General features: G+C 36.1%; 1 protein-coding gene across 1 annotated transcript in view; it reads right to left on the bottom strand.

The window, feature by feature from the left end:
- Positions 1-2,016: 2,016 nt before the first annotated feature.
- Positions 2,017-12,914, bottom strand: part of LOC119787055 (neurexin-3a-like) — a 155,563-nt gene continuing 144,665 nt past the window's right edge. The window contains 3 exon segments of the mRNA XM_038290677.1: positions 2,017-6,539; positions 6,542-6,731; positions 6,734-6,981. Coding sequence (XP_038146605.1) covers positions 6,082-6,539; positions 6,542-6,731; positions 6,734-6,981 — 896 coding nt within the window. The 3' untranslated portion in view covers positions 2,017-6,081.

Below are 12,914 nucleotides of genomic sequence, written 5' to 3'. Positions count from 1 at the left end.
AAGCTATGCTGGATTTACAGCTCCATGTAGTCCTTTTGCCAGCAAAAATGAACTACTGTACGTTCACACCACAAGGTAACATGATGTCCAGCTGGATTGTTGGGTTTCTCTGTATATCCACCCTGAAGGTCCAGGAGGAAGAGGGTAAAAATGCTTTTCTCTGTGGATTTAAAGGAGCTGCAGGGGTAGGGTTCAGGTAGTCACATCAGAGGGGCGGACTGTGTTAAAAACACATCCGGAATCTGATGCTCTCTAATACAGGGAGTATATATATATATATATATATATATATATATATATATATATATATATATATATATATATATATACCGTATATATATATATATATATATATATATATATATATATATATATATATATATATATATATATATATATATATATATATATATATATTTATATATATAAACTCTTCTTCCCCCCCTTTTTCCTCCAAGCTCGGGTCCTCTACCAGAGGCCTGGGAGCTTGAGGATTCTGCGCAGTGTCTTTGCTGTTCCCAAAACTGCACTCTTCTGGACCAAGATGTCTCATGATTTTCCAGGGATCTGCTGTAACCACTCCTCCAGTCTGGGAGTCACTGCCCCAAGGGCCCCAATGATCAAGGTTACTTAGGTAGTAACATTGTAATAGAGCCCTGTTCTCACATCTTGTCCATTTCCTTCGTGTTGTTCCTCTAGCCCATTTGACATCAAGGTGCTCTGGTTCCCCACGCAGATCTTGTTTGGCCAGGTGACGTCTGAGCTGGCATTCATTAATTATATTGTCTATTATCATCATTGTGTGAGGTAGGCATTAACATGAAGGGTCTTGCCTAAGTACCCCAATGGACATTTCTTCTCAAACCTAGGCCTACCGTGTGCAAGTCTGGTGACTTGACACTTGAGCTATTCATCCACCGATAGGCAGTAGAGCAGAGCAAAGCGTCTTGCCTAAGGACACACACTGGCAGCTTATGTTATTTATATATATATATATATATATATATATATATATATATATATATATATATACATATATATATATATATATATATATATATATATATATATATATATATATATATATATATATACAGTATATACTGCAAACCTATGTTTGTGTGATTACCTTAAAAAGAGGATGACAGCCGTTTCCAGAGGTTTCAACCTCAGATCTGAGCAGGGCATCCAGTCGGTCAGATGATTAATTTTAAAGTATGCAGACTCCCCTCACTCACTGAACAATTGAAAGAGGTACAAAGCAGATCTGTTTAAGATCTTTACTTGGATGTTTATGTGGAACTTTTTGGAAGACCAGACTGGTTGAAGGTATTTTTCATTCATTAGGTCTGTGAACTCAAACGGCCTATGTCATGCAAAATCATCTTTTTCATTATTTCAACTAAGTTATTATGCTTTTTCTTAATAAAAATCGTCCAAAAAGTGGTATTGCGTTTGATTAACGAATTCTGCACTCTGAGCAAGAGCTAAATTTTTAGCCATGAAAATCTGTTTTCTGGCATTCAGAGAAGTCTAAATTAGGTCAGACTTCAGTAGAGGTGTTCTATAGCAACTTCCTGAAATGGTTGGAACAATGACAAGAAAAGGCCGGTTTGTTAGAAGTCCAGTGTTTGTCTTCAGGATTGGAAGAAATTAAGCAGTATTTCATCACAAATTCATTCTCTGCAGCAGTAAAGGCATTATTTCAATATGTATATGACTATAGTTTACTTTAAAAGGCTTAAAAAAGCAGGATATATGACCTGTAATGTTATCAATATATGAAGAAACAGATGTATAGATTCTTAATGTTGGGGCTTTGCTTCCACTGCCACATCAAAAACGTAAATGCTTGCCTTATTACCAACTATCCTTTCACACCAATTTTCCTTTTAGATATTCTTTAATGTTCCAAAACTGATTCGTAACACAATGTAATCTCTGGTCCTTCAATGCTTTAATAAACTTCTCAATCTGTACTGCATCCACTTTTCTGATTGACAAAGAAATGGAATGTTTAAAAGCAATATGAATTTATTTAAACTGAATTAAATAAACTGGAAACACATAGGGCGTTGCTGATGAGGTGGGGAAAACTGCTGTCAACAAGCATTTGGGGATGGTTCACCCCAGCAACAACCCCAGTTTTAATGCACTTTGGCTTTTCCACCCAGGCACACTTATCGACACATTACATAATCACAATCACATACACACACTATTAAGAGTGTCATGAGGTGGGAAGCTAGGTCTTGTGGGCATTAGGGAAGGAACATGCAGTGCTGCAATAATATTGAATTTAATAAAGTTAACCATGCAATTAAACTGTCAGGAGAAATCTTTGTTGTAGAGCAAAACTGCCCTGGTCCATATAGGGAAATATCTGCTCCATGTGATATGCCTTAAGCTTCACGACAGTCCACATTAAAAATTTAATAAATGGATTTTTAAAAAAGGTGGGTGTTTTGATCGAATTGAGTAGCACAATACAAGATTTAAAGTATCCATCATACTTTGTGGATAAAAATAGTGGAACATACCTAGTTTTATTTGTAAAAGAATACATTGATAGTGAAATTTTTTTTTTTTTTTTGTCGCATTATAAACCAAAACATTAGATTTGGATTTAATAAACCATCACAATATAGCATATACTTGTAAAGTGAAAAAGAAGTGGTTGGCAAAAATATTTACTTGTGTATATGCAATTATTTTAACTGTGCATTTCATCTCAGTAACCTAAGTACAAATACAAAGACCTTAAAAGATCCCTATACTATTCTCTTTTTCAAAAACTGTTGAATAAATGTTTCTGTTTACTGTCATGGATTGGTATATTCTACTATGTGTTTGTCTTTTACAAAATAGTGATAAAGGCCAAATTATATACATCCTCTAAATGTTTTTTTTATTTCTTTGAAGCTGGCTTCCTTTAAAAGTTCTCAATGACGTGTTTAAGGTTAGTTACTGGTAAGGCTATAATTTTCCCCAACTAGTGTGATGATGAACAACAATGATCTGTGTGATTTGTAGGTATAAATCAAATGGAGACATACACATAAACAACAACATAAAGAAAGTTATCTTTTAGACAGTGATTAAGGCAAATATTCAAAAGGCAAAAACATGCTGGCCTTATAGCTTTAAGAGGTTGTTTACTTTAAACTAGAAGTTTTTGTTTTATCATGTAATTTCATATTTTGCCAAGGGGACATTTTATTAAAGGCAAACTTGTTATTGTTTTTATGTTGTTATATTGGCTAAATGTTCTTTATTTATTTATCACTATGTCTTGTTTTTTATTCTACTGGAAGTTACAACCACTAGTGCTTGAGACTTTCTACTACAAAAAGAGATCATATTTTGATATGTTAATATCATACCGTAAATCTCTGTTGATTCATTGTGCAATTTGGCATTCTTAGTTAAAAAGAAAAAACCCCCATTAAATTCATTAAAAAGTACTGTGTGACATAAAACAACATAAAACATCTTCATTTGTAAATTGTCAAATAAAAACCCTAGAAAATAAGTATTTCATGATACGAGATCACAAACTACATCAAGTCCATTGTAGACTGAGGAAAAACAGCAAATTTTTTTTTTACGGGTCGGAGCTCCTGTAGTCCTTCCAGCTGTGTTTTTGAGAAGGTATATAACTATTTAACATCTTGATGCCAGTATATGGATATATATCTGTATAGATATATACTGACTTTATTTAATTGGGCAATTACTTAAAGGCAATAAAGAGCTTTCTAAAAGTTCCTAGGTCCACACTCGATGTGTAATAACTGGCTTGTTTGTTGCAGATTTCCAGCATCAGGCATCAAGGGGTTAAAGTTGGAGTATTTGAGCATAGCATCTCAATCTACTAAAAAAGTCACTGCCGAAATGATGGGGGGTCATGCAACTTATCCCACAACAAACTCCTCCATCTTTTTGTACTATTAAAGTATTTTTAACTTAAGAAATACATTAACATTATCATTACTGTTTATGTTTGGGGTAGTGGTGACATATATTTAGAAATAAATATTCAGAATTCTATCTATAATTGAAATAATGTTTCTATCAGAGAAATAAAATGAGATTTCTTTTTACGTTTGTAACAGAAGTAGTTACTGAAATCTCTAAAAGTAGCAAGATGCTTTTGCCTTCATATTGCATCAGATGAAATTATTGAGGATAGGTAAATGTCGGAATTGTATTACCAAAAACGAATCCTTTTTTTTTTTATTAATTACTATGCCTTTGTAGGTTTTGATAACAGAAAAATAGGTTTTGGTAAACTATTACTTTACTAATTGTGTAAATGTAATTACCCAGTGATAGGAGAATAATTTCAGAGAAAAAAAATATGTTTATTTGTTATCAAATGGATAAAAGAAAATGATGAAACATAACAATTGTAACCCAAAATATGATTTTTAAGAAAAAAATCTCCACTTTTTTAATAGCAATGGCAGAAATGCAAACATAAATGGGTGGAACGTTTCTTCAAAACAAGATGCAAACTAATGACAAAGAAGAAATGACATCCTTTTAAACAGTGAACCCCCCTTTATAGCTTTTATTTGAGCTTCTCTGCCATGAGTCTGATTTAATGCTCTTTCTTTCACTGTATAAAAAAGTACAAACAAAGCAAAACAGAGATCAGTGTACCCCAGGACAAGAATGCCATGGTTGAGAAGAGAGGGCACCTTGTATTTGTTGGACAACTGCAAGTAGTTAAATATTCATGCAACTTTAGAAACATCTCTGTGTAGATTTCTAGGCTAACAATACATTTTTATTCTTCATGAATATCAATATGATTCTCCACAGTCTGGTTAAAGTCTTTCTCCATGTAAATTAACAGATAGATAGATTTTTGTCATGAAATCTGTTGATAAATCATATCTTCAGTCTGTACAATAGAGGTACTAAAAATTACAACTGTCATGGTATATGTACATATACTACCTACAAAGTACAACAGATAGCGTGTAATAAAATATGTAAACAAATTTCTCATTTTTTCGGACACAGTTGACTGTGACAGCAGATAGAATTCACACTTTTAACATCTGGTTTATTTCTGTATACACATTTGTTAACAGTGTTGCAGTACTGCATCTGTGTTCTTCCTGACACCTCCATAGAAAAAGAGAATGATAGGCAATGAACCAACACACTTGTGCAGAAAGATAAAACCACCATGGTCTGTGCAGCAAGAAGAGATCTGTTAGAGAGGTTTGAGAGGAGAGGAAGTCCTGATCATAGATGTAGAACTGCCTTTGCGTGATCCAAATTGAAACTCTTTACTGGACTTTTACTGTACTGCACCTTACTGTGGAATCAGGATGGCATGCATTTTACAATCAGGCGCTTCTAACCAAGAGAACTGACAAATTCCTCCCACAAAGAGTGTCACTGTGTCCATCAGACAATGAGAATAATTGTGGTGAATTAGATGCCAGAGCAAACAGATGGTATGAGGTCTGCCCTTTGCAACTGGCTCACTTGGATTCATATTATACACATAAAATAGTTTTCTTTTATTATTGTTCTCTTTAAATCTTTTTTTCTTTTGCTTTAAGCAAAAATATGTAAGACACCACACTTATATTATGTATAAACCATAAAAATCTGTAATATTTTGATTACAAGTGTCCTTTGTGTGCCTGACCCCCTCTCGTTAAGCACTATTTGTTGCTTACATGCTGGAAACATTTACGATAATGAGCCTTTTGTAATTAACAATTTCACAAAAATTGTTTAATGCCAAGGATCACATAGCTCTAAAAGTCACTTAGGAGAATGATGCTGTGAAATATTTGTATACCGGCGACATGTCTCTGACCAGATAGAAGTGTAAGGTTTCTAAAGTTGCTATTTAACCTTGTCATTAAGCATTTTGCTTAATAGTAAGTGTGCTTTATGTTACAGCAAATATCAGTTCAACTATTCAGCACAGTACAGAATTTTTCAAGTTCCATGTTATACCATCATTTGTCAAAGCTCCTCACAGGGAAACTTGTAATAAATGTTCTCTCAGTGCCTTCTTACTCCGTTCTGTCGGGTTGACCAAAGTCTCAGTCACACATAATACTCCTTATCCTTGTTTTTCTGTCTCTTGTTGCTGCCTTTCAGGCTCTGTTGTTTGTCCTTCATGACAGCACCATTGCTCTGCACAGCCGAGTTGGTTATGTAGTGCCGGCTCTCGTCCACCTGGTAGGAGCCTTCATCCCTGTTCCTGTACTTATACATGGCGTACAGGAGGATAAGGATACACAGCGCTGCGGCCGCCACTATTCCGATGACCATCCCAGTAGTGCTGCTAGATTCACGGACCACCTCCGAGGGCCCTGGTACTCGCCTGACGCCTGGCTCTGTGGGGAGTGCTGTGGGTATATTATGGAACATGGCGGAAATCATTAATGGGCCCCTCTGCTTGCTGCTGTCTACCTCAAAGGATGTGGCAATAGAGGCAACACTAGATTGGGGCTGGGGTTTTAGCTCGCGGTTATTTGTTTTGCCGGAGAAGTGTGGAGGGCTGTGGTGGAGGCAGAGGTGGTAGTGGTGCGGCTCTGGTTGGCGGTTACTGGTATGGTGGTAGTCCTACCGCATCTGAAGATGGAAGGTTTGTTTTGTCTAAAAGTCCTGGGCGCATGTGCTTTGTAGTCACCTTGAAAGTGTGAAGTGGGTCTTAACAAGGAGAAGTTCGAGTGAAAATCTTCATCATCATCAGTGGGGGCAGGTAAGACTTCATCGCTTTCCCAGAGCCATACCCCGATATCACCAAGCCATCATCATCACAATCATCGCTGCCTCGGTCCGACAAGCAAGGTACCCCCGCCTCAGTAGCCTTGGACAAGGACTCTTTGGTGGTCTCAATAATGGTTAGGAGTGGGTGGTGGGTTGAGGGAGTGGGAATGGAGGGTGCACGGGGAGCTACAAAGGGGAGCTCTAATGGATCCTCATGTACTAATTCAGCTCCTGGAAGTAGAGAAAGATTTATTTTAGGGGTAAACACTGTTAAATCAAACATACCTTACAAAAGCGACATCCTAGAACATATGAAAAAAGGCTTAAGAGTTGAACTGGGAGCCAGAGGGATTAAATAAGCATTGCTGTCATTTAAGTGTGCTTCCAGTTATAAGCCTTTACTCTTTATATTTACAAACTCTTTTACTTCAGTTGGGTTTAAGGAAGGGGGACTACTTTGTAAGCATTGCCCTGAAACCTTTGCATAGGTTTAACCTCAAAATTAAGATTCTGTCTTTATCAATGTTTTAAAATGCTAGTTTGAGCAACTTTATAGGGAGACCCAGGGCTATAATTAATCACTTTTAACCTGTGTTTCTTTCACCACCAAAAATGTACATTAAAATCAACAGATAATTTTCATGATTTTGTAATTTGTTCCTTTTCACAATCATGGGGAAAACAAAGTTAAGGATCCAGTAGCTTGTAGAACCAACCCTCTCACGTGGAGGAGCAACTTTAATCCCTTTATTTTCATTAAAGTTTCTATGCCCCAGTCTGAGTCAGATGGCCTTATGTTAGACTTTTAGGTCATGGTTGACTTTTTCTTTTGCTACAAAATAACCTCAAACCACCAAACCTCCACAAAGCATGTTTGACAATTATCTCCAAACCTGAAGTTGTGGCTAAATATCTTTCCTTTGGCCTTATCAATCCAAAATAAATGTCTCTACAGGCATAATAGTTTAGTCAATAATCTAATATTTTTAGAGTTGAGTCTAATCCCTCAAACCTTCAACCAAACCTGTTTAGTCTTCAGTAGTCCTGTCATAAACATAAACATTTAGATTCTATTTAGAGAATCTTTGATTGAGCTCTTGATTTTGATCTTATTTGGCATATCTATGAGCAATGAAGACCTTGGTAATAAACTAGTCTGGAAATGGTCTCATAAACCTTTCGAGATTGATGAAAAGGAAGTATTGCTTCTCTAAGGACATTACTGATATATTTGCTTTTGGAAACTACTATCATTAAAAATCTCTGATGCTATAGGTTTTAATTCCATCCACAACAATGTTTGCATTTTTCTTCTTAAAAGACTTTTGAAGCAGTAGGGATGTATTAAATCTTTCCCAAAGGAAAAAAAAAAGATCAAAAGAACATGATATAGTAAAAGAAAAGAGCATTTTAAACCAGCTATTTTCTAATACTGGTCCTTAAACCATACTCTCTTGCATATTTTAGTTGCTACCCTGTTTCAGCACACCTGGTTTGAATCAGTGGATTCAATTACTAGGCCTTTGCAGGTCTAGATAACAAGCTGCTGGGGGACTTCTAACGCCCACAATCCCTCCACTCCCCCTGTACCTCTTACCCAACACCCCAAGGCTGGGAAAATGTCAGAAACAACTGAATGTAATTATTGTAAAACCAATAGCAGCATTGCTACTTTGTGGCTCCCAGGTCATCTCAAACCTCTTGACTTCTTAATGTCACATACATAGTATGCAAGTGCAGAGCTGCATCTTGAAGATGGTAAACCCTTCATTAGTTCTATGAAATAAATCTGATCAAATTCCAGATTTCTAAGTCAAAAGTAGCAAACAAGTAGTATGGCATTTATTCTTTAGAATAAATATATATTTGGAAAATTCTTTGGCTTTGTTGAAAAGCGTGTGTTATCAATATTCCAGTAAATTTGTGCTGTTAATTTGTGTAATTTGGCCATTTTGTATTAAAACAAAGGCTGGCAGAGAGTCATTGGAAAAGCCTGAAAGTGGGCCCTGTTGTAATAACAAAAAAGTCCTCAACATAGAAGTCTCCTTAGATGGCATTAAGAGTTTTCCACATGACATAGAACTTTGTCATGTTTGTGTTAAAGTTTTTTAATAACATTTCTGTAACCAGAAGCAGCTCTTTCACTAAAACACTTTTTTTTATGTTTTTTTCTTAAAATTTTGAGTGTGGCTCCTAAATGTTCAAACCTTATGAAACAGCACAATAAATTATACATTTGTTCTTTTATTCAGGCGCTGTTGGAAATTTCCATAGGGCTTCTTTTCCTTTATGCACACATGGGTCAAAAAGTTAGAATCCTAATGATGCCTTTCAAAATTCTGCTCATACTTTGGTTAGTTTTATTATTTTTTCTTAGATGGAAAGGCTGTTGGTTTCATTTCTTTTGATTTCTTGTTATGAGGCATAACAGAAGGATGAAGGTAATGGGTTGGCAGACTGGAGCTTCTAATGCATTAATGAGGCAGTTGCTTATCTGTCTTTGTAAAAGACCAGCAGAAATAAAAAAATTGAGCTCAAAATGTACTTGTCTGTAAATGTTCAAACCCTCACCTATCCTCATTAGATATTGAAAATAGCTGAAAGAACAAGATGAAAAATACAAAACTCTAAAAAGAGATTTATCCATAGGGAAGACAGGCTCTCCTTTAGGTATTAGCTAAGGTAAGGGGCTCATTTATTCATGTTTAGCTTCAGGCAGTCATTCAAATCCACAGGACTTGGCCAAGCTGCTTCTAGGCAACTTTGCCCCTACCTTAAACTCACGAGAGGAAGTTTACAGTAACCACCTGCTTTTTTAGGCTTATCTTGCATTTAGACTATGCCAGACTACCAAAGACCGACTCAAAGTATCACGAAAACAAAAGTATGCCTTTTTAAATTGGTTATCATCATATTTTGATAAGACTGTGTGATTTGTAACCTTAGTTCCCTGTTTTTTAGTTGATGGGAGGGGCATAGTGAGCTGCTGTTTGAAGGTTCCACATGATGTAGGTTCAGAGATTGTTTTTCACACCATGGTTGTAAAGATTGGTGATGGGAGCAACAGTTGTCTTTTTATCATCTTGACACAGTCTATGTCTGTAGTTCAATTGTGACATTAACAAGGCAGTTGCTTCTCATTTCATGTTTTTGGGACAATGTTTATTAAATCCAAGAGCCACCTCTTTTCTACTAGCAGTTTGTGAAATACTCCACAAACCTGGCTCGCACAAACTGCCCTAACAAACTCTTTCTTTATAGTCTGATGTTTTATGTAAATTTCAGCAAGTGGTCTTTACATAATTGAGATAGATGCCCTAATGCCATCTGCCTCTTCTGGTTTCTCTTTTCAGCCTCTAACAGCTAAGATCCACTGTTTTTGTAAGCCAAAACCAATGGGGGTGTCTTATTAAGAATCCAACTGGAAATTCTTGCCAATTACACCTTGTTGCTTTTTTTTTCTTTCATTTGTAAATGCCGAGGGTTGCATAACATAAATAAACATCACTTATAATTATCGTGGGCCCCATGCTGTTATCATTGGAGTGAACATTCAATGGGCCACCAACTCATTTATATGAAAAGTATCCACTGTGATTTAGGATGCTCCTTTAGAGTTATTCATGCAAATTAACACCTCAAACAAAACATTTCTTCACACATAGCAACCAAAAACACATCCAATTACAGGCACACAACTCCTAATTTAAACAAAGGCCTTTGTGTCATTTCAAACTCAAATGAGGATTCATTAGCAGTAACATGACCAGACATCCATCAAAGATGCAGTCTGTAAGCTTTCAACAAAAGCTTGACACAACCAGCTTCGTCATTTGATTTTAGTGCGAGACGTTATAAACCTTTTGAATTATTTCGGTTTACAAACTGCATCTCAAACAAGCACCACAAAGAGAATCAGAACATGCACGTTGTGTCATTAACTTACGTCAACAATTTGCCCGCATGATTTTTAGGCAAGAGGAGAAGAATTTACAAAGGAAAATTGCATAAAAATGTAGTCACTTGGTATGGTTAAAAATCATTTTTATCCATGTTAGAATGGATCCTATCTTAAAACAATGAAGGTACAGGGAGGCAACAGCACATACATCCACACCACATAACAGAAAATAAACACCATATTTCTGCTTTTTATCCTTTGTTTCTCTTTCCTTGTAAATAATTTATTTTTCAACAAAAAAATCAGCATTTTTTTCATATCAAGAGACTTCAGTGAGCCTAAAATCTATCCATCTTACAATTTTTGCTTAATTTGCTCTTTAGTGTAGAATGGATGGATGAATTTATATTTTAATATTTCTAAAGACAAGGGAGGAGGTGAAGAAGGGGTTGGACCTATGAACATACTACAGAGGAGATGAGGATGATGAAGGTGACAGTGTAAGTCAGTTGCCATGTCCATGTAAAGGCAGTACGAAGCGGTTGGGCGGCATTAGAGCTTTCGGCTGTAAGGAAGGGATGGGGATATACAAACAATGAGCAATATACATGCCCATCTACAGAAAAGAACAGAAGAACTCTAACACTGACATGTCTTACAAACCCTAAACTGCAACTTCTTAGCCATGCAATTCCCTTTTTTATTTTCTTACAATCAAGATACACTACCTGACAAAAACAGTGACCTTCCCAGAAGAAGTGGTCGGATTGGGATCTCATTTGTTTCACACACAGAACTTCTGATGGGAATGCAAATAATTACATTCACAACCAGTAAGTATGTCAGAGAATGTAAGGGAGGGAATCTAAGAGTGAAGTGATTCAGGCAGGTACCCAAGCAATCAAATGTCAGTCAGAACAGGAAGTTAGGGTCAGCAGCCAGAAAGGATGCCCTTCAGACTACTTAGATGGGGTCTCAATGTCAATTTGCATGAAGCTGACGGATGTACGAGGATTAAACTATTTCACATTTATTTTCTTGAAACTGATGGGCAAACTAAAAGCATCCAAAAGCTAAGAAAGCCAAAGATAAAGTCCTTGTACCGAACAACAAACAATAAAACAAAACAAATTTGTTGATATCTGAAACTTTGATTTGCCCACAGGCAGTAACATAACTGCACAAAACGTATGAAAGACTTTTGTACAGTACTTGTGCAGCCTGGTACAGCAAAAACTTAAACAGATAACAATACTGTTAAAGGTCAGGTTACGAATTTAAAGTAATTGCATAATAGACTACTATTTCAAGCATTAGTTAAAGACCTAAATATCACGAAAAGACTTTATTTCACAAAAAGATTGAGAATGTGAAGTTAATTAATCTGGGTGATGAACTACAAAACCTGATTAAACCACCTTTAAATTTTAAAAGTTGACCTATATCTAAGAGTGACTTTAGCATTTTTAAAGCCTTGGTATTGCACAGTATTTCAAATATTACATCATATAGATAATAGGTTATCCTCCTATCCTTTATCCTCAAAATCAAGGAAACCTTTTCATTGATAAACCTCGTTATTATGGATTGTTTTATTCATGTAATGCGACAAAGAGAAGAAAATTCTTAATTTTGTCCAGAAACAGGTAATAATTTCAGGATCACGGTGCTGGGAGTTATAAGGTTCCGGTCATCTCTGGTGGGGATTCAATCTAAAATAAAATAATGGGATAAAGCTTTGGCATAATGAATTCATTCACAAACAATACTATTCAACAGATGGCAAACACATTTAATAATGATGTGGCGCTCTGGGCAATAGTATGATTCAACCGCTTAGCCTCTTGTAAACCCTTAATGTGGCCTTTATAAAGTGTCTCTTACTGCTATGGCTGCTGCCTAAGGCATCATCTGTATCTGCAGACCTCCAGCTGGTGTTTCCACTGACTCTTGGCTGTTCCTGAAACTGATATCGCTGTGACTGCTGTGGTTTCACCGCTTATACTCTCTGACATTCATGAATGAAACGTCGGCTTCATATAAATCAAATATTTTTCCTCCCAATTGAAGAACTACATGTGAAACAAATGCGGTCCAAACTGGACCATTCCTTTCAGGGTCCTCACATCCGTTGGTGCTCAGCTGCTTTGGTCAGAGTGTGTATAAAAAAAGTTTTGTTTTGTCAAAATATGTTGTAAAACGTCTAAAATAGTTATGTGAGAAGTAGATCTGGAAACACTTCAGATTCTAATCTGTGTGAAGT

This window comes from Cyprinodon tularosa, unplaced genomic scaffold (genome assembly GCF_016077235.1).
Source record: "Cyprinodon tularosa strain WSP-4 unplaced genomic scaffold, ASM1607723v1 ctg286, whole genome shotgun sequence".
Lineage (NCBI taxonomy): Eukaryota > Metazoa > Chordata > Actinopteri > Cyprinodontiformes > Cyprinodontidae > Cyprinodon > Cyprinodon tularosa.
Note: the sequence above shows the minus strand (reverse complement) of the source record. Positions and strands in the feature narration are given on the sequence as shown.